This window comes from Alnus glutinosa, chromosome 1, assembly GCF_958979055.1.
Source record: "Alnus glutinosa chromosome 1, dhAlnGlut1.1, whole genome shotgun sequence".
NCBI classification, from domain to species: domain Eukaryota; kingdom Viridiplantae; phylum Streptophyta; class Magnoliopsida; order Fagales; family Betulaceae; genus Alnus; species Alnus glutinosa.
The window spans coordinates 48,746,827-48,769,078 of NC_084886.1; the positions used below are offsets into that span (position 1 = coordinate 48,746,827).

The 22,252-nt window shown below is 37.3% G+C and overlaps 2 protein-coding genes across 2 annotated transcripts; one reads left to right on the forward strand and one right to left on the reverse strand.

Annotated features, from left to right (window-relative positions):
- Positions 1 to 883: 883 nt before the first annotated feature.
- Positions 884 to 16,575, reverse strand: LOC133855264 (uncharacterized). The gene is made up of 11 exons (XM_062291410.1): positions 16,384 to 16,575; positions 14,485 to 14,540; positions 13,108 to 13,232; positions 12,922 to 13,016; positions 7,449 to 7,654; positions 5,982 to 6,170; positions 5,696 to 5,896; positions 2,358 to 2,511; positions 2,178 to 2,241; positions 1,339 to 1,404; positions 884 to 1,253 (listed from the first exon to the last, which is right to left on the reverse strand). The coding sequence occupies exons 1-11, from the start codon at positions 16,483 to 16,485 to the stop codon at positions 1,177 to 1,179; spliced, it is 1,335 nt and encodes a 444-aa protein (XP_062147394.1). The 5' UTR covers positions 16,486 to 16,575; the 3' UTR covers positions 884 to 1,176.
- Positions 16,576 to 17,951: 1,376 nt separating this feature from the next.
- Positions 17,952 to 22,252, forward strand: LOC133859181 (cinnamoyl-CoA reductase-like SNL6). Its single transcript, XM_062294508.1, has 5 exons — positions 17,952 to 18,196; positions 18,489 to 18,655; positions 19,624 to 19,815; positions 20,581 to 20,918; positions 21,935 to 22,252. The coding sequence occupies exons 1-5, from the start codon at positions 18,064 to 18,066 to the stop codon at positions 22,005 to 22,007; spliced, it is 903 nt and encodes a 300-aa protein (XP_062150492.1). The 5' UTR covers positions 17,952 to 18,063; the 3' UTR covers positions 22,008 to 22,252.

Genomic DNA, 22,252 nt, shown 5'->3' on the forward strand with positions numbered 1-22,252 from the left:
TTTTTTTAGGGAGTGGGGGGGAGGGTTAAGCATAAAAACAAAATTCTTGAATAAAAGCGTCGTTACATATTACTTCCTCGAGCTTTAAATCCTAAAATTAGAATGATAGTTTGTTTACTTTATTAGAAAATAAAAATTAAGAAAAGAAAAAACTTTAAAATCTTAAAATTAAAAAGTTGAAAAAAGAAGTGGTTGATCCACTCCTACATCCCAAATTTTCTTGAAAGATGTTACTTCTTACATCCCTTCCATCTCTAACTCATTGAACTGATATGACAGTTCTTACTTTCCTTTATATTAACCCTTATTGAAAAAAAAAAAATTAATGACTAATATACACTACCACATCAACCCCAGTGAAATAAGATTACAATCTATTGCATTACTTTTTAATATAACATGCTCTCTAAAGTTGTAGTTTATGCCATACCATGATTATTCTCATACCAGCAAACCCCCGTCAAGCCATAAATATGACCTTCACTTTAGTGAAGTAAGATTTTTCCCAACATCATTTCAAGTTGAGATATTTAGATATACCTCTACACAAATAAATTGAGAGTTTGCGAGCAAGTTTGAGGGACATGGGGGACTTGTTTCATAGTCAAGATTTAACGTTGTTGTATCTAACGATGTAAATAATATGATATCATTTCAATTTTATGAATAGCGTGCCAACATATTTATTATATGACATCATCTATACTGTTAGATACAACAATATTAAACTCAGACAATGCTGAGGATCCTATTCCAAGTTCTAGGGGCAGAGCACTCCTCATGAATGGAGAATTCCATGGAACCAGTTCTAATTTCTTGTCAGTTCATCCTCATCCCATTTGATCAGAAAGTGTATTAAGTTTCTCTAGTTGCAACAGTGTCATGAAAGTCTCAAATGTCGTTTATGTTCAGAATTTCAACCAAAATAATCACATATCCTTGAATAAAAGTCCAGAAACCCCTTTCACTGAACTTGGGTTAAAAAAAGGGAACCAATACAAGTCAGAAGATATACAACAGGATAATTTATTCCAGCCTCTGGTACTCGACACCAGACCCTATGTGAGGAAGCAAAAATCATACAAATGATTAGAGGTATAGCTTCATGAAAAAGAGCTTACTTTGGTGACCTGAAGACAAAAACATGCGATACAAAGACAAAAGGATTTCACTTTCTCAGAATGAGAATTCCTCGGGTAGTTCTTGAAATTTGCCTGATAAAAAGCTCTTGTACTTTCCTTGAAGATCTCCACCTTCAAAAGATATTTTAAGTCAATCCACCGAGTAAAACTTCCTTCACAATTAAACGGCAGGGAAAAAAACAGATCAAAGAGCTACCTTTTGCTTGAAATGCAGGGATGTCCTTGGACAGAGCTGATTCCACCAACTTTACAAGATCCTTGCCTGAAAATTCGGCAAATGATACCACATTGTGAAAAATGTATATGCTAAATGACCTAATTAAAGTAGAATTGATTACCAGAGAGTTGGCTCAGCTGGAAAACAAAAGAGAATAAGAGGCAAGGATTTTATTTGTTTTACAGTAATGATGTCGTTATGTACTTATATGCATTAGAAGGGAAAGAGAATCATGATATGTCAAAGGTAATAAAGTGCTGGATAAAAACTTTCAGAAGCCATATTCCCAGGGTGGGGTGCATCTGTTTCTGTTTCATTTGTTTCAGTGAGGGCGGTACAACAACCACACAAGGGAACAGGCTGTATATATGGAACTTTAAACCCACAAAAAAATGTCTAATCCCCTGGGGAAGTCTTCCGACAATCAAAAGATGAGAAGTTAAGACTCTAATACAACTTCTGAAGCTCTGCACATAACTATAATATAACCAAATGGTATATCCTCCCCCTCCCACAGTAAGAAGATTCAGCTGTACTTTGCCCACAAAGGAGGCAGCTGAGTTAAAAAAAAAAAAAAAAAAAACTAAAAAACTAAACCCCTTAACAATCAATTCTCATATTTGGAGAGGAAAGAGAGAGAGAGAGAGAGAAAAAAAAAAAAAAAAAAAAAAAAGAAAAAAAGAAAAAAAAAGAAAAAGAAAAAAGAAGACAGTCATTTACAGAATTGAGCAGATAGCTACTCAAAAAATGAAAAACTCTATTAAAAGGGTGGCTCCTATCCATGAGATAGTTCAACTCATCCTGCTTCTTTTACTTACCAGTTATGCTCTTTTCTCCCTCGTTGACATTAATCAGGAAGGATGAGATTTGGTTCTCTTGCAACTGCAGCAACAGTGTAAAAGACAAATTAGTCCTGATCAACATAACCAAAATAACGATAATTAGTTTAAATTGGACAATATAATGTCTGCACTAGATGAGAAAGTTTAAGATGTGACCTTGGACAGAAAAGCTTTTGCAAGTTCCAACGGCTCAGTAGATGAAGGACCCTTGCTGTATGCAGGTGTGAACTTCCCATTTTGATAGCCTACTAGGAAATGATAAGCTGCTTGGCCAGGAGAGAGCCTTGAGACAGGGGGGATAACTCCGGAACTGCTTCAACAGAAAGGAACATGTTACACAGGCCAATTTGTAGTAAGAAAAAGGAATAACATGAAAGAAAGTAACACATGAATTGTATTATATATGAATTTCATATCCATTTAGTCCTAAAATTTTTGCAAAATATTTTGAAGAAAATAGAACATTGCAAAGAAGAAGAATTTTTCTAAAGAAAAAATAAGTTTAACATACAAAATATAAAGACAGAATAATCACCAAATGACATGACCATAAACTGCCTCCCCAACTCCTTTATTCTGGCTAAAAAAAAAAAAAAGCCAACAGAACAAAGCCTTTAAAATCAAATATTCATCCCTCCAAATGGATAAAGGGTTTAGACCTATTAATCTGTTTTATCCCTCACTTTACTCAAACCTTTGACAGACAAAATCGCCATGCATGTGTTCTTTCTCTTCTCCAATTAGCCATACATTTCTTTTATCTTTCCCACACTCTTTGGCATTACCGAATAGGCTAATAAGGGTAACCCCCCACTAGGCCACCCCTGATCTAATTAGAATGATTATCTTTATGACTACAGGAGGATCAACTTACTTCTCAAGTAATAGTTCCAATCCCTTGCTTCAGTTTACCAAGTTGAAGCTAGGTATTTTAAGATCATTTCTTCTGAAGTAATATAGATCAATGATGAAAACAGGCTTTCTCATATACAGAAACAGAATGAGCTCATAGTTTCAACCCATCATAGGTGTTCGCAATTGTGGGGTTTAGGTAACTATCATTTGGTTAGAAGGCAACATTTTTTTTTTTTATAAGTAAATGAAATTTTATAAAAGTGTAAGGCGCCCCCCTAAGAACACTGAAAGTATACACAAGGAAACGCCTAAGAAGGCAAAGAAAAACGAACAAGAAAATCAGAAAAGCTAATACACACGGGAGACAAAAAAGCCTCCGTCCAAAGATACAACGTATGAAAAAATGAAGCAACAAAATTCTCCATGGAATTCTCCAAGTCTTCAAAACACCTAAAATTTCTCTCCTTCCAAACACACCAAAGAATGCAAATAGGCACCATCTTCCAAACTGCAACACTCCTTGACCTACCCGCCTTCCACCAACACGCGAATAAATCGACAACTCTCCTAGGCATAACCCAAGACATACCAAACCTAGAAAAGACACGAGTCCACAAAGTAGTAGCCACATCACAATGAAGAAGAAGATGGTCTACAGTTTTCCCGTCTCTTTTGCACAAGTAGCATCTATCCACAATGATGATCTTTCGCTTCCTGAGATTATCCGCTGTAAGAATCTTTCCAAGGGCTGCCGACCACACGAAGAACGCCGCCCTCGAAGAAGCCTGAGTCCTCCACACACTCTTCCAAGGGAAATGACTGCCCTCACAGCCGGCCAAGGAGCTGAAATAGGACTTAACCTTGAACACCCCTTTCTTGGAAGGGACCCACCTAAGCCTATCAACACGACCTCTACTCACCCTGGCTAAATGCAACACATGAAAGAAGGATGCAAAGACACCCACTTCCCAGTCATGCGCCTCTCTAACAAAGCTCACATTCCATTGGATAGAGCCGCCCAAAATCTCCATATTATCCGCAACGGAAGCATCCTTCATCCGAGCTATACCAAAAAGAATAGGAAATGCTTCCTTCAACACCCTATCCCCGCACCACAGATCATGCCAAAATTTCGTTCTAGCCCCATCCCCCACCTCCAATCTAGAGAGCCCAGAGAAAATCCCCCACCTTTTCCTGATATTCTTCCACAGCCCCACCCCATGAGCACCTACCGGCTCGCGTGAACACCACCCACCCCACAAACTACCAAACTTGGCATCCACCGCAACTCTCCACCATGCTTCTCTCTTTATCCCATACCGCCACAACCATTTACCTAACAAGGCATGGTTGAACAACAACAAATTCCGAATACCCAACCCTCCATCTAAAATTGGGGAACAGACTTTCGACCACCTCACCAAGTGAATTTTAGATTCTTCACCTAATCCGCCCCAAAGAAAATCCCATTTAAGCTTCTCTAAACGAGCAGCAACACTCGTCGGGAGATGGAACAGAGACAAAAAGTAAGTAGGCACATTGGCAAGGGTACTCTTAATAAGGGTTACTCTACCACCCTTAGAGAGATACATCATTTTCCAACTAGCCAAACGATGTTCAATCTTCTCAACAACCCCATCTCAAATATGAGTGGACTTATAGGAAGCCCCCAAAGGAAGACCAAGATACTTAACCGGCAAAGTGGCAAACCTACACCCTAAAATGTCGGCTAGCCTTTCCGCTTGATCAACATGCCCCACTGGAATTAAATTTGACTTTGTCAAATTAACCTTCAGACCCGAAGCTGCTTCAAACAGGAGGAAGAGACTCCGCAGATTACGCAACTGAGAAGAATGAGCACTACAAAAAATCAAGAGTATCATCTGCAAACAGAAGATGCGAAAAATCTACGTCACCTATTTTAAATCCATCCAACAAACCCCCCCTAACTGCAGCTGAGATCATACGGCTCAAAACTTCCATCACAAAAACAAACAAAAGGGGTGACAAAGGATCCCCTTGTCTTGGTCCTCGGGAGCTACTGAAAAAACCAAAAGGGGAGCCATTGATTAACATCGAAAACCACACAGTTGAGATACAATGAGCAATCCACCTACACCACTTTTCCCCAAAGCCACACCTCCTCAACATATACAAAAGAAAATCACAGCCTTTTTTAGCAGCGTGGGCTTTTAATCGGCATATAGGAGGGCTAGTCCTTGTGTATAGCTCATTTTTTACTCTAGCTATCAAATAAAAGGCAAAATAGAAATGAAAAAGAGAGAGAAAAAAAAAATAAAAAAAAATTGAAGAGATCACAGTTAGTGTGTCATTTCACCATAATTATCCGAGAAGTTATTTAGACATTCTCAAATAAAGTTTTTAATTTTATCCAGTATAAATACATGCTTGCTTTTTGGCTCATAATAAATTTCTTGAAAAATGATTCTTGGAAAACAAGAAAATTCAAAAGTGCACATTAAAAACAACCGAACTGTCCAATCAACAGCACACTACCTAGGTATCCATGCATGAGGCAAGAATCACTTGAGTAAAAGGACCATACAACCTGGAAAAGGCCATTTTCTATCCAAATCATTGAGTAAAAGGACCAAACAACCTTTACATGGTTTTGTTACCTATCAGAAGATGCAAGGACAACAGCGGCTGGCAATTTGAATAAATTCAAGCCACCAGATTTTCCACTTTGAAAATATGGTGCAACACCTTGAGAAGAAAGAATTACACCTGCATCTGCAGAAACCAAGGAGTCTGCGCAGCTCTGAATGGTTTCTTCGGGAGCCAATAAAAGAATCACAGAATCACCCGACACTAGGAGCCTGAAATTTGCAACTCCAGATGTAAATAAAAATGTGTATACAAACTAGAATTATAACAATGTGTAAAGATTTGGGAGAGCATTACCTGGCAGGTAGAGGAAGGCCTCCCCGTGAAGATATGATAGGTCCAGACAAGGCAGCTAGTGCTTCTTTAATTCCATTTGTATCTGAGAATGCTTTACCACATAAAATGAGTGATGATCGCTCAACATCAGCAGCTACAAATCCCTTATTTCCTTGAGATCCCAGGCCAATATTGTCCCCCACCCCCGGACTGCATCATCAAAAGTCAAAATTAAATGACACAGCAGTTTCCACAAACAGCCTGCCTTAGTGGCATACCAGAGAAGAATTAGCTCAAAGAGATTACCTTAAGAAGCCTTGCTATGGCATTAACTTCAAAATTTCAAAAATCATGCAAAATAGGCAACTAGAAAAGATTAAGAGAACATATTATGACTTGTTGCCAAATGTCTGGGGTGGCAAACATAAGGAATATTAGGAAATAACTTGGTGGAAATTTGGAATATCAAATTAATCAGTCAAAATATGTTTCTAACAATACAATACTTACAAGGTCCAAATACAATTGTGATCCCTAAAATATGTGTCAGATTTCAATTCCCTACACTATTGATTGTTTCTATTTAATCCTTAAATTTTAAAAACACATTCATCTGTTTATTATCGTATCTTTTCATCACCTTGCGAACAGCAATTGCTTTCTTTTTTCTTTTCTTTTTTTTTCTTTTTTTTTTTAATATCATTAATATCATCCATTGACCACCATACCACAGAAGTAATCACAACATTATGAACAGAAGCAGAATGAGAAAGCACAAAAATAATCACTCTATATCGAAAATAAAGGATGGCTGAAATATTTCTGTGATAAAATGTTTCTCTAGCCTATTTAGAAGTTCTAATTCCAAATTCCAAAACAATTAAGTCATTAGCCATAGGGTGGTTATATCTCTAGTATACTTTTTCGTGTTAGGGGGGGCTTTGCATATATATATATATATATATATATATATATATTAAGAGCATGTATGGAATTGCGTTGAGAAATAGAGTTTTTGACTATAGTAAAAAGCCAGAAAGAGCTTTTTAGAAAAAACCTCATTTTCAAGCTTCCCCTTAAACGCAGTTTTGATCTTTTTTAGAGCAAAAAAGTAAAAAAAAAATAAAAAAAAATGCTTCTCAAGTTTTTTACCAAACAGACCCATTTTCGCTTGGCACAACTTTTTATGAGCTAAAAGCACTTTTTAAGCTCATTAACGCAATCCAAAATAGGCTCCAAGTCATTAGCCTAACAACCTCACAAGCATCAAGCATTCTTTCAACAAATAAGTGAGTTGAGGCAAGCATCCAAATTACTTAGGAAGCACTTAAATCAATAAAATTTAAATCCCCAATAGCTCTAGTTGCATAAGTTAGCCTAGGCACACCCAAGCACTAATGAAGCAATATCAGACATTTTCATTACAAAACCAAGAGCTGAGTGCAAGTATACCATAATAAAATATGAATAAAATCTGGCAAAAAGTACCTTATAGATGTAGCAACATAAACAGTCAAAGGACAAGAATCATGTGAAACTGCACGAGTCGGCGTCTTCCAAAGAACATTTGAAAGTGATAACACAGCAGAAGGACTATCACTTATTACACGAACTTTTGCATCACATTTTGGTGATGAACCAATGGCCCCATCATGAACAAAAACATTTGAGATGGATGATATGTGACTTGTAACCTGATAAAACCATGTAATATTCAATAAATCAAATAAACATCAAGCGCTGTTGTAAGAAGTATCAAGATATTAAGAAGAAAAAAAGTTTCTACACATGGTCAACCCAGACAAGTATAACCCATGATGGTGAAAATGGTGCTAGATTGCATATATTAAAATAGAAAGTAGCATAAATATATTTCTTTCCATAGAGGAACAAAACTTAGGAAGAACCATGGAACGAACCTCTATGGCTAAGCCACTAGTGCCTCACTAGAGAGGAGCAAAACAGAAACTTTCTGCAAGAAAATTGCGCTTTGTGGTGCTTTAGTAATAAAGGATGATCATACATAAATGAACCCAACTTATTGTTCACATCAGATGCAATATTCTCGGGCATTCAGCTGGATAAATGCAATTATCACGAATTAACTATGACAAATGTAGAAAAATCAAGCCTTTTGTTATTTTGATGTGTGAAAAGTCAAGCCTTGGTATCCTCCACCACCTCCTCCTCCTCCTCCCTCCTGTGTGTGTGTATGTGTGAGTGAGAGAGAGAGAGAGAGAGAGAGAGAGTTTCAAACTGGCATATTCCTTTGTGGACATTATTTTTTTGATAAGTAATGCATTTCATTGAAGTTGAAAACTCTCCCGGAAATGTTCTTTTCAAGGTAGGAAATTGCAGGCCTTGCAAAAAGATTTGTATAATGTGCATTATGTACAACTAATTTTTTTTTTTTGATAAGTAAGAGAAATATCATTAAAAAGCACAAAGCGCAATCAAGTACACAAGAAGTATATAAGAAATGCATCTAAGAGGAAGTAGAAAACAATACAAGGAAATCATTAAAACTAAACGCTAAAGGTGCGAGGAATGCAGCCGACCAGGAGTACAAAGAATGAAAGAAAAATGAAATGAGATCCTCAATGGTTCTTTCTTTGTCCTCAAACTGCTTATCATTGCGTTCCCTCCACAAGCACCACAAAAGGCAACAAAGGACCATCTTCCACACGGCTGCACTCCGAGAGCGACCACCCGTCCACCAGCAAGCGAATAAATCTACCATCCGAAGAGGCATAACCCAAGACAGATTGAAGCGACTAAAGATGGCGTTCCATAGAGCGCATGCAACCTCGCAATGGAGCAGAAGGTGATCCACCGACTCCCCATTCATTTTACACATGCAACATCTATCAATCACAATGACACGCTTCTTTATGAGATTGTCCAAGGTGAGGATCTTCCCTTGCGCTGCCGTCCAAGCAAAGAAAAGCCACTTTCAAGGGAGCTTTGGTCCGCCAAATACTTTTCCAGGGAAAATGAATAGCCTCTTTGCAAGCGAGAGCCTTATAGAAAGATCTAACATCAAATTTCCCTTTGTGAGAAGGAGACCACCAGAGCTGATCTTCCCCATCACAATTCACTCTGGTTGAGTACAGCAAAGAGAAAAAAGAGGCCAAAACATCCACCTCCCAGTCGTGGGCCGCTCGGAAGAAGCTAACATCCCACTGATAGGACCCGCTCACCACAACCAAATGGTCTACAACATGAGCATCCTTGTCACACGCAATGTCATACAAAACTGGGAAAGCTTCCTTAAGAGGCGCCTCACCACACCACACATCATCCCAAAAACGGATCCTAGATCCATTTCCCATAATAAGTCTGGTATGGTTGCAAAGCAAACTCCACCCCTTCCTAATATTCTTCCAAAGCCCCACTCCATGAGACCGAGGGGGGTCTAAAGAACACCAACCATCCCAAGTAGAACCGTACTTTGCATCCACAACAGATTTCCACCAAGCCTCTCTCTCATGAGCATAGTGCCACAACCACTTCCCTAAGAGAGCCTTATTGAAAATCCTCAAATTCCTGATACCCAAACCACCACTTGAAATAGGAGAACAGACCTTAGACCAATTAACCAGATGAAATTTAAATTCTTCACCTATGCCACCCCACAAGAAATCTCGATGCAGCTTCTCTATACGATTAGCAACACTAGAAGGAATAGTGAGTAGAGAAAGAAAGTACGTAGGAAGATTAGAGAGAGTGCTTTTTATAAGGGTTACTCTGCCACCCTTCGACAAAGACAACCGCTTCCAGCTAGCCAGCCGCCTCTCAATCTTACCAACTACCTCATCCCAGCTAGACTTAGCCTTAAAAGGGGCCCCCAACGGAAGACCAAGGTACTTCAACGGAAGAGAAGAGACTCCACAGCCCAAAATGTCAGCAAGATCATCCATATTATCCACAAGACCCACAGGAACCAAAACTGACTTATCCAAATTAATCTTCAAACCTGAAACAGCTTCAAAGGGCAGTAATAACAAACGAAGATAGAGAAGATGATCAGGACTGGCCCCGCAAAAAACTAGAGTATCGTCTGGGAATAACAGATGAGAAATGTTAATCACTCCATTGCTACTAGAGCCCACAGAAAAGCTAGAGAGAAAGCCCCTTTGAGCAGTAATATAGAACAACTTACTAAAGACCTCCATCACAATGACAAACAAGAGAGGCGACAGAGGATCACCCTGTCTAAGACCACGAGAGCTGCTAAAAAAACCAGAAGGGGTGTCATTCACCAAAACCGAGAAACGCACTGATGAAATACAATGCGCTATCCAAGAACACCACCTCTCCCTGAAGCCACATCTTCTCAACATATACAATAAGAAATCCCAGTTGACATGATCATAAGCCTTCTCAATATCCAGTTTACAAAGTAACCCTGGTTCACCTGATTTGATGCGACTATCCAGACACTCATTAGCTATAAGGACAGAATCAAGAATTTGCCTTCCTTTCACAAAAGCATTTTGGGGATTCGAGATAATCTTCTCCACAACCCTTCTGAGTCTATTAGCAAGAACTTTAGCAATGATCTTGTAAACACCACTTACAAGGCTAATAGGCCAAAAATCTTTAAGATCCACAGCCCCAAACTTCTTCGGAATTAAGGCTAAAAAAGTGGCATTAATGCTTTTGACAAACTTGCTATGAGAGTGAAAGTCCTGGAAAACCCCCATGAGATTAGACTTGATCACATCCCAACAATCTTGGAAGAACGCAAGAGTGAACCCATCAGGGCCTGGAGCCTTATCACGATTCAAACCTTTAACCACCTCTAAGACCTCCCTTTCCTCAAAAGGAAGTTCTAAGGAAGAGGCTTCACCCGCATCCAAATTGTCAAAAACAAGGTTATCCATCCTAGGCCTCCAACTGAAAGGTTCTGCAAAAAGAGATTTATAAAATTGAGCAACATGATCCCTAATAACCTGCTGATCAGAAGAGATAGAGCCATTGACAAAGAGTGACTCAATGGAATTGGATCTTCTGTTCGAATTGGCTACTCGATGAAAGAATTTAGTGCACTTATCACCCTCTTTAAGCCAAAGAGCCCTAGACTTTTGTCTCCAACTAATCTCCTCTTGTAAAATAGAATTCTCCAGATCTCTGATGCCCGCACATTTCCTCGCCTTTTCTTTGGGAGTTGAACCCGGTTGTTCCTCCAAACTATCAAGAGCACACAATTCTTCCATATGCATTTTCTTGCGGAACTCCACATTACCAAACTCCTGATCGTTCCATCTTTTGAGATCAATCTTCAGAGCCTTAAGCTTTTGAGAGAAGATGAAGCTGGGCGAGCCTTGAAAGCGATAAGACTCCCACCAAAAACGCACCCTATCCACAAACCCTTCAGCCTTTAACCACATATTCTCAAACTTGAACGGTCTGGGACCCCAATGAACTCCACCACAATCAAGAAGAATAGGAAAATGATCAGAACACAGTCTTGGAAGCCTTTTCTGAAAAGAACCTGGAAACTTGACTTCCCAATCTGGAGAAACAAGAAATCTATCGAGACGAGACCAAGAGGGAATCCCCTGATTATTAGACCACGTAAATGGCCCTCCTGCAAGAGGAAGATCCATAAGATCCTGCTCAAAAATAAAATCCGAAAACTCCATCATAGCCGCATTAAGACGGACGTCTCTAGATCTTTCAGCAGGAAAGCGTGTGACATTGAAATCACCCTCGATGCACCAAGGCAGCTCCCACCAAGAAGAAAGGCCAGCCAACTCATCCCAGAGAGAACTTCTAAGAGAGTCAAAGTTAGGACCGTAGACCCCAGCAAAAGCCCAAGGGGAGTTATCAGCAACGCTTCTGAAAGAACAGGCAACAACGAACTCACCCACATACACATCAATCTTCTCTACAATCCTTCTATCCCACATAATCAAAATACCACCAGAGGCCCCGCGAGAAGCTAAGTAGCACCAATCAATAAAGTGACAACCCCACAGACTTCTCACTAAACTATTGGAAACAAAATCCAGTTTAGTTTCTTGCAAGCAAATAATATCAGCCTTCCATTGCCTTAATAAGTTTCTGACTTTCACCTCTTGTCACCCTCGTTTAACCCTCTAACATTCCAAGAGAGGATTTTGGGCTTCATAAAAAACCACCAAAAGCCCTGCCTTTGCACCTACCACGAGAGGTGCTGCCACTATGTGCGTCATAATTAACAGAACAAGCTAATCTGTTTAATTCTCTCGTACCTTTAATGCTCAAGCTCAAGCTAGGACCCGCTGCCTTCTTATCATTACTGTCGATGATAGCCTCAAACATAGCCGAAAGCTGACCTTCATAGCCATCGCAAGTAATCCCCACCCAGTGGCTATACGCTAGAACCGCTTTCAAAAAGCCCTCTGGAGTCTTCTTACCAGAAAATCCCCTGACCTTGTCAATAAAAGACAAAGGTTCAGGCTCTTCCTCTGGAATTAAAGCAAGTTCCATCCCATTCCTAACTCCCGAACCAGTGCTGTGGGTCAACAAAGGATCAGATGAAGGAAGACCCGAAGGAACCAAAGAGTCCGGAGGACCCGAGCCAGCCCACACAGTCAGCACATCAACTGATTCCCTAAGAGCTTTGGCAAAAACAACCGGGTCTTTGGGAGAAACCTCCGAAAATGTACAACTAAAAAATTATTCTTCACATTCTAACAATTCTTGATATTCTTCAAAATTAAGTCCAGGTCATGTATATAAAACAACATAAACACCTTGCAAACAAAATCGCATAATATGAATCAAGTAAAACTGATAAAAAAAAAAAAAAAAAAAAAAAAAAAAAAAAAAAAAACTCACATTCTATCAAATTTATCTAAGTTCTTGATATTCTTCAAAGTTATGTCAATGTCATATAAATACAACAGCAGAAACTTAATAATAGAGAGAGCCAAGAAAGAAGACGATATCAAAGCCAAAAGCTAAAACATGCCTGTTTCAAAAGTTTGCCAAATTGTGCCTTGGAAAGTTCTGAAGCTCCTCCAACGATACTTCCTCTAACATGAACTGGAAGTCCTGACAAGGACTCTAACAAGAAAAAATGGGGGAAAATCAGAGTTATCAATAGGTAGGAAAATAATAATAATATTATAAACGAAATGAATATGATCAACTCTACCTGCAATGGTTGCACCCCTTTGTTTTAGTTCAGAAGATTTCAAGTTTTGAAAAGCTTTGTCCTTCACAATAACACCTTTGCCAGCTAAAGCCCAGTTAAGACCATAGGAAAATCCAGGGCCCTCCCTGCATTTAAGAAGGTTTGAGCAACATCTAACAAGAATGCAATTCCCACCACTTTCAAAGCACATCTGAAGGTGTTTACATCATATAAAGGTAGCTACCTTACAATTTATGTGCACTAAATGCAAATGAAATCTCATAGCCAAGAGTCAAACACATGCTTCAAACTATAAGGCCAAAGATATACATGCCAACAAAGTTGGAATCTTTTAGATCTTGTTTCCTTTTCAGATTTTAGATGCTTGTAGAGTGCTTGTCTCTCTTGTATACTTTTCGTGTATGAGACTTTGCCTTTTTCTTTCAGTAAATTATTATTCATTAAAAAAAAAAAAAAAAAGACGAAGCCTAAGAATTAGTAAGAATATTCTATTATGACCTCTTCAAGATTCTTCACTTCCAAAGATTCAAATCTCTTGCAAACACTAGTATCAGTGTCACTGTAGTCTGAGTGATACATGATCAGACATCTTTACTTTCCTCTAAGCACCTAAAGAGGGCAATGATCTTGTTCTACAGCGTTTCTGATTATTAATCTTTCTTCCATATTCTTTGCCACCTAGGTGTTTCTACTTTTGTAGACTTTCTTAATTTATTAGTTGTTCCTCCTGTTTAGGGGCTCTCTTGTATACTTCCCGTGTATTAGGGTTGCGCCCCTCTGCGCTTTTTTATTGAATTTTAAATTACTTATCAAAAAAATCTTTCTTCCATACACAGTGGTTCCAATTATTTTTGGGTCTTCAATTTTTTGCATTTATCATTGATACGGTAACAGATAATCTCAAAGGTTCTGCAGGAAACAATTGCACATTCCCATATATACCAACTTGAGGAGTTTTGCAGCCAAACCTTACAAGTTACAATACCTAACAAACCAAACTAATGTTATCTGAAAGGTGGAATCTCTGGTATTAGCAACATGTTAGGGACTACTGTCACGCCTCTAAATACTCAATTATATTAGCAAAAATTGATCTACCATTGCAAAATTCCATCTTAGCCAGCTTGAAGCTTGCATAAGCTCATCATAATGTAAAAGTTGAGGATTCAATAACATTTGTATGAGCAATTATATTAAATTAGGTTTGTCCATCAACCAGGAGTTCCAGACAAATAATATAGTCATAAATGATCGTTCTATTACACATGGGTGCACACATGCACACAGCAAATCCCACTTGTCAAAAACTACAAACTCGGGACTAATTTCAGCAAAGTATCAATGATATTTTTAAGTCATCAGGTAAGGCATCATCACCTTGGAAATACTACTGTTTCAGCTTCATCCTCGGCAAGTGGGGCAGAAACTGCATACTGCAAAACTCCAACAATAGTGATAATGTCAGATGAAGTCTAGTCTATTTATGTTTGGTAAACACAGAAAATGAAAGACGTGTGATAAGAATATCGAGACATCAATTAAACATGCACGACGCAACACTTACGTTGAAGTTTAGCAGTACTGCCATATTACTAGATCTAATCTTCTCCGCATCAAAGATATATCAAACACACTCACATTTTGTGGAAGCAAATTCCCAATAAATTTATGCCCAATGTCATCTTCAAATGTAAAAATAGAAACTCATGATGACACATGGCTCAGAAGGTAACAAGAGGAGAAACCATCATAATATGGACATAACACAGCAGAAAACATAATTGACACCAGCTTAATAATCTGGATAATTAGATGAAGGATTGAAAATTAAAAAATCGGTTGAGTGTTCTAATAAAATTAGAAACACTTACGTTTTTTTTTTTTTGGGGGGGGGTGGGGTGGATGCAATAAAAAAAAATTTAATTAAGACATTTGCAAGCTTTTGCATTCTGTTTGTTCTAATTACTTGATAATGTGGTTCAAAACCTTTGGCAATGATGAACATATAACCCAATACCTCCTGGTATTAGTCGAGAAATATACAAGTTTCCATGTCAACAATGATGTCTCAGCAGAGATATCATCTATGTCAGCCATTTTATAGTCAATTTTCATCTTCCAATTTAGCTAACAATAAGACATATCGTTCTTGCTCTATCAAAAACTCAGCTAGATATCAAAGTATCTAATTTGAATAGAAAAATACTAGATATCAAACGTTAATTGTTACTAGAGGGAATATATGCATATGAGACGTGAATTTCACAGAACCACAGTCCTCAAAAGGATTGGCCACCATGGAAAGCAAAACCCAGCAGAAACAAAAATCTCACCATTGCTTGAGCATGCACTAGGGGAAAAAATCCTGTCATTAAAGCCTAACACTCTTTTCCTCTTCCCTGGCCAGTGGTGACTCTAAGAGAACAAGGCTCCTCAAATAATGTCACAACCAACTTCAACTCCAGATGCTGCAGCCTTCTCGAAGAATGGGATTCCAACGCATATCTTTGCATCCACAGAAACTATTCACCACCAACCCATTCTTCACTGCAACAATCTAGGGAAGAAGGTTCAATGAAACCCTCACACCAAACATTGGGTTGAAAAGTCAACCATCTCCAGTTCCACGTATAAAAACCTATCCAACTTACTTAAACCCTTCCAAAACATTTATGATCTATTTCTTTTTTCTTTTTTTTCAGAAACCCACTCCACGAGACCCTTTAACCTCCTCCTTAGGTGTCTAAGCCTAATTTCTGCAGCTAAGTGACAGTCCCCCTTCATTACTCAAGTTGTATTCTGAAAAACAGCAATTCCTCAGTTTCCTTCTCCATGCCAATGTTTTCACATAAACAATTTTTTATTACACTCAAATGCAAAAAACTCGGTCACGTTAATCTAATCAAAGAATGATAATCCGAAATTCAGTCCAAATTACAACACCCTAAACTCACATTTCCAAAAATGTCACTAGCATCAATCAACCAAAGTTTAGAATTGTTAAATATGGCTCAGTCCGCCACACCCACAAGCTAAAAACCAAAGATAATCATCCAAATCATAAAAGGAATCACCAAAAATGTACAGTTTCAACTCCCCACATGAAATCTTGAACCAAAACCAAAAAATGAATTTTAAAAAAAAAAATGTCAAAAATAAGAACTAAGAAGAAGAAAAACAATATTTCCAGCATCAAAGTTCACACATCACATCCATACATAAACATATGGAAAACATATATATACATAAAGAAGAATGCGAGAGAGAGAGACTGACACATCGGGAAGAGAGGAGGAAAGGGTTGGATCTTGAGGAGGGGGAGCGAGTGAAAGAGCTGGAGCTTTGGAGGAATCGCTTGAGCACTATGTTCCTCATCATCCTTCTCTCTTTCGTTTACGATTGATTAGGGATGCCAATGAACCAAATCAAAAACACTCACACCCACTCCCTGAACCAGTAAGTTTTCTCATAGCAGAGGGACAGAGTCACAGAGAGACGGAAAATGGGGCCATTGGGCCAAACAAAGAACGGGTGTAACTGGGCCTGGCCTGTATCTGATCCGGATTGAGATGCCTAGAATTAGGTTGTCCAAATTCAAATAGGCTGCGTGGTTCCGGGTTCGTCTGCTATGGACAGTTTAGAGTGTCGAGCTCACCTATTTCGAAAAAATGGGCCTTACTAATTTACTTTATTACGAGCCATACTTGACATTTGGTATTCCACATTTTGGATCGGTTCAAATCTGACTCAATTCGTGGCAATACTGGGTCAGGCCCTGTCCGGGTCTAGGCCGGACCCATTTTATGAATGGGTGCTATTCTACGTGGGCTTGGTGCTGTTCTTTTTTGTGCATTTTGAACTTGGGCCAATACTTTCTTTGTATATAAACAGATTTTGGGCCACAACGAACTTAGTGGCAATGTAACATCACTAGCACGTAAGAATACAAAATTCAACAAATTAATTCACATTTAAGAAAGTAGAAAAAACAAATTAGATGGAAGATGAAGGAATTGGATAATTGGCTTGTGATTTTTACTGAAAAAATTACTTTATTTTGTTTTTCTCTTATTTCTCACTTTATTTTCTTAGAGAATATAATTAGACAAAGTGTACGAATAATGGTTTAAACGCTACAAATAACCCTGTATGAGAAATGGAGGAAGTAAAGACAAGCGAAAAATAATTTTTTTTCAAACTAAATTGCAAGAACTCCAAACTTTTAAAAAGTGACATGTCTTTTAAGCATGTGAGAAACACATACATTTTTATTAATATTATTAAAAAAAAATGTACTTCTCACGTGTTAAAAAATACATATCACTTTTTTAAAGACGGAATTGTAAAAAAATTTACCAATTTATTTTGTGTAAAATATATTTTGTTCATTGCAAATTTTGTATAAGGGGAACAAGAAGGTCGACCTCATAAACATATTACACGTCAACTTCCCGTCCAAGTTGTCAATGCATTTACTGTCACTGTCTATATGCCTTCGCTATCTCTTAATTATCAATACCAAGTGAAGACGTGAAATAGAGAGGAATTAATTATTAATTTTTTATTTTATTTTATCAAAATTTAATATTAATTTATTTAAATTCTTAAATAATGCAGTAACATCATCGTCGCGTTAGATGATGCTTATCCATGTTGCACTTACGTGTTTCCATCAAACTAATCATATACATATTTTTCATGGGACATTTATGACAGCCATGAGTACTGCTGTGCCATTGATGCATTGAGCGCCACCAATTAATCTTCCCGTCCTTTTCTTCTTTCCTTTTTCTTAATTTAACCACCACCCTCCCAACCATCTTCTAACCACACTCTTTCAATGCTCTTCTTTAGTACTTTCCGTTTCTTTCTCTTACAAATACAAGTAGACATCATTTAGTTTTCTTCACCTTCGAGCTCGATCCGATCGAGCTAGCTAGCTAGCAGCTATCTCCCATGGCTCCGGCTTCTTTCAACCAAAACTCAAAGACTGTTTGCGTAATGGATGCCTCCGGCCGCCTTGGCTCCGCCCTCGTGCAACACCTCTTGCATAGAGGCTACACTGTCCACGCTGCTGTCCAAAACCATGGTTAGCCCATAATTCCATTTTTTTTATTATTATTATTTTATGACCGGGTTGTACATATATATCCATTCTTAAGAGGTAAAACTCAATGCCCATACGGCCATACTTCGCGCCTCTCTTCGCACGTACAGACCAGGTTGAGCTGCGGGCTTTGCTCGGGAGCTAGCCTTAAGAGACCAGCTTCAACTCAATGGAAGCTCAAACTTAGAGAATGGAATTCTATTTTACTTTACCTCTTTGTTGCTTGATGTACAGAAATATTAATTTAATTGCTATTTTTGTGGTGAATGATCAGGTGAGTTGCAATCTTTTGAAGATCGTGATCGGTTGTCTTGTGAGCATAAGAAATTAAAGGTTTTTCATTCGGACCATCTGGAGTACCACAGCATAATGGATGCCTTGAAGGGATGCTCCGGCTTGTTCTACACTTTTGAGCCTCCGCCGGACCAGCCCACCTATGATGTATGCCTACTACTCTTCAGTCTCTTCCTGCTTCCTATATATATAAGAGTTAACTAGTTACGTATAATTCATGAAGCATGGTTAAGTGTGCTCTTATATATATATATATATATATATATATATATATATAATTTTTATTGCGATTATGAGTCTCTTGAATTTTTGGTAGAATTGGTTTTGTTTGTTAAATCTTTTTATTCTTTATTCTTTTCTTTTTTCAAAATAAAAAACCTTATCATATATATATATAATCTAAAACCTAAAATACTAAATTATTTCCGCTTTTACGTCACATGGCAACACACTTTCAAACAAAATATAAAATAACCCTACAAAAAAAAATTCATAAAGGCACCATCTTAATTAGTGATAAAGGTCTATTAAAATCACTTGAATGTATATATAACGGTGAGTGAAATATGATCTTCTTAATTTTAAGTAAAAATGAAAAGAATATATATTTTAGTATAAATTTTAATTTTTTGTATTCAATGGTGTATATAATACAATGTAATTTAATTTTTTTTTAAAATAAAATAGTAACTTAAGGGCATGTTTGGGCGACTTTTCTTTTTCAAATACTGTTTTTTAAAATTTAAATTCTATTCAGATTTTATCTAACTGTTTATAATTTTGTTTTAATTAAGTTTTTTAAATCATTCAAACATAATTTTAAAAAATAAATTATCTTAATATTTATAATTTTTTTAAAAAATTGCAAACCTAAAGGAACCTTAATATTCACCCTCCACAATATAATATATATTACACATTTCAGATCTACATAATTAATGGGGTCTAGCTTTATTGGATAAGTTGGTCAATGGTTCTGAGTCTTCTGACCACTAGGAGGTATACGTACAATTGGGTTGAAAATTCAAATACATGAAAATAAAGGGACTTGTGCAATATTAGGCAGCTGTGCATCATGCACATCATTAATAAATATTGCGGCATGTTTGGTGCAGGAATTCATGGCAGAGGTGGAGATTAGGGCAGCTCATAATGTGTTGGAGGCGTGCGCCCAAACAGACACCATAGAAAAGGTTGTCTTTACGTCCTCCGTCACGGCTGTTATCTGGAGAGACGGCCGTAATACGATGTCGTCTGATTTTGATGAGAGACATTGGAGCGACATAAATCTCTGTAAAAAATACAAGGTACCAAACATGTTACATCTATATATGTATATAAACGGATCAGGATTCCTTCAAATTCTCTGCTAGAATTTGAGAGAATTCGAGCAGGTAATTGTGAGAGAGCACTTATGAGACCTACTTGACCGGATAAGTAGCTGGACAACCCAAATTTTATTTGTTTATATAGACCTCATAAGTGCTCCATCACAATCATCTGTCCGAATTTTCTCAAATTTAGGCAAAGAATTTAAGAGAATCCTTATCCATGTACAAACACTATACATATGACTATATTAGACATCTTGAAGTTTAATTTACACAAATTTTATGTGGGTGTACATGTAAATGAGTGTAATACATAAGGTGGAGTTAAAATTAAACTCAACCCCGAAATTTTAAAAGTCTTTAATTTTTTCTCTATTTGATGAATTAGAGTCTAAAAACTAGTAAATATTTGAGATAATATAGTTTTTACTACAATCTCCTTACAAATTCAAGTGACCGTCCATATGAGTGCCACGTGGTGTCACACGAGTAAAATAAAGTTAGAGTGTTGTTAAGAATATTATAACATTTACTACAAACGCTTTACAAATTTGACGTAACAGTCTATAATTGATGAAATAGTTAAGTATTTTTTTACTTGTCACTCTTCGTATGGGTAAAAGAGCTTACTCATTTGATAGTAAAATCTGTACTCTTTAAAAAATATGATTCAACAATTATTTGAAGTAGCTTTGTTTTTTCTTGCTCTTTATAAATTAATAAAAATAAGCACTTGATCAGCTGTGGCATGCTCTATCGAAAACCCTAGCCGAGAAGACAGCATGGGCCCTAGCCATGGACCGAGGGGTGAACATGGTGTCCATAAACGGAGGGCTCTTGATGGGTCCTGATCTAACAATCACAGACCCGTATTTGAAAGGAGCGGCTGAGATGTACACAGATGGTGTATTCGTTACTGTGGATCTCAAGTTCATCGTAGACGCGCACATCTCCGTCTTTGAAGACGTATCATCTCACGGACGATATCTTTGCTTCAACCACGTCATCGATTGCAACAAAGATGCCGTTAAGCTTGCCCACATGTTACTGCCACCCTCTGAAGCTTCACCTCCTCAAAGGTTGGTAAATGAGTTTTAATTTCTAGATTTTTTTTTTTATTTTTTTTTTTTTCGTCTCAAATTTGTTCAAATTCCTACTAAGTTTTAGGGGTAGAAATGAACGCTATAACATACTTTTGCTTCTACAAGGTGCTTGTCATAAATAACTAAGATTTGGTTCGGCCACTTCAAGCCGACCTTCCATCTCTCGTGATAAAATGAGAGCTATTCTAAAGGTTGAGTTAAGATAACTGTATTATACTAGTGGTCAAAAGGGTGGTTCTACCACCGCCAATGGCCACCCTGCATGCAAATATGCAAGCCACCATTATTTCTCTCTTCTATTGTTGTCGTAATTTGGAGCTTTAATTTTAAATGAATGGCCCAGGAAAAATTATTGCACCGATTCAATATCTTATGATTAATGCTACACACACTCCCACTTGCTCACACTTATTTCATACGAGTAATGCCATTTGCAAGACTAATATATTTTTTTTATCCCCTCAAATGTGACGTAGCTTATACAATCGTTATTAGATCAAAATTCAATAGTAATCCATCTCAAATTTAATGGTGATTTTTTTTTTTAAAAAAAAAAATGATAAGAGTCTTGCATATATATATATATAACATTACTCTTTCACACTCCCTTAGGTGGCTTTTAAAATCACTATTAGATTAAAATCGAATAATAATTCATTCCAAATCCAATGGTAGTTTAAACAAATGAAAAACAAAAAAACAAAAAAAAACAAAAAAAACAAAAAAAAAAAAAAAAAAAAAACCAAAACAAAACAAAATTGGTCCCTATAGTAGGCGAAATTACAATTTACTCCATGGAGTCAATTTTCGTCCACAACTTAACAAAATCCGTTTTGTTACCATGCCAGACCCAATAAAAAAGTGACATGTCACTCTTTAATAAAAAAATATAAATATGAATATATAAAACTAAGCAATATTTTTTTTAAAAGAAAGAAAGAAAGAAGAGTGGCTACTAGTAACATTTATTTATTTATTTGTTGTGCTTGCAGTTTGGAGGATACAAGAGTCTACCAACAGAGGATAAGCAACAAAAAGCTTCAAAAATTAACGGCGGATTCGTGATAGTGGACTAATTGATCTACAACCCCACCATGCAAATGTTATCTCTCCACACGTAGGAACTACAAGATCACCTCAAGGACGCCCTGGCATCCGAGGGTTGCAAACCGACTATAAAACCCTGTTCAATAAGTTGAACATTCTTCCTTTTTTTCTTTTTCTTTCGTTTTACAAAAATTTTATGCTCAATCAGGTTCATTTCAATTTCAACCCCAATCTCATTAAAGCAGAAAGATTATGTATTCCAA

What these genes read in the sequence shown, in the direction of transcription:
- LOC133855264 (XM_062291410.1), bottom strand. Translation starts at nt 16,485, where the DNA reads ATGATGAGGAACATAGTGCTCAAGCGATTCCTCCAAAGCTCCAGCTCT. An exon ending in GTCCTTGCATCTTCTGATAG is followed by an intron (nt 2,512 to 5,695) that starts GTAACAAAACCA and finishes CTGTTGAAGCAG; the next exon opens with TTCCGGAGTTATCCCCCCTG. An exon ending in CCCTGCATTTCAAGCAAAAG is followed by an intron (nt 1,254 to 1,338) that starts GTAGCTCTTTGA and finishes TATCTTTTGAAG; the next exon opens with GTGGAGATCTTCAAGGAAAG.
- LOC133859181 (XM_062294508.1), top strand. Translation starts at nt 18,064, where the DNA reads ATGGCTCCGGCTTCTTTCAACCAAAACTCAAAGACTGTTTGCGTAATG. An exon ending in CGGACCAGCCCACCTATGAT is followed by an intron (nt 18,656 to 19,623) that starts GTATGCCTACTA and finishes TGTTTGGTGCAG; the next exon opens with GAATTCATGGCAGAGGTGGA. An exon ending in ATCTCTGTAAAAAATACAAG is followed by an intron (nt 19,816 to 20,580) that starts GTACCAAACATG and finishes GCACTTGATCAG; the next exon opens with CTGTGGCATGCTCTATCGAA.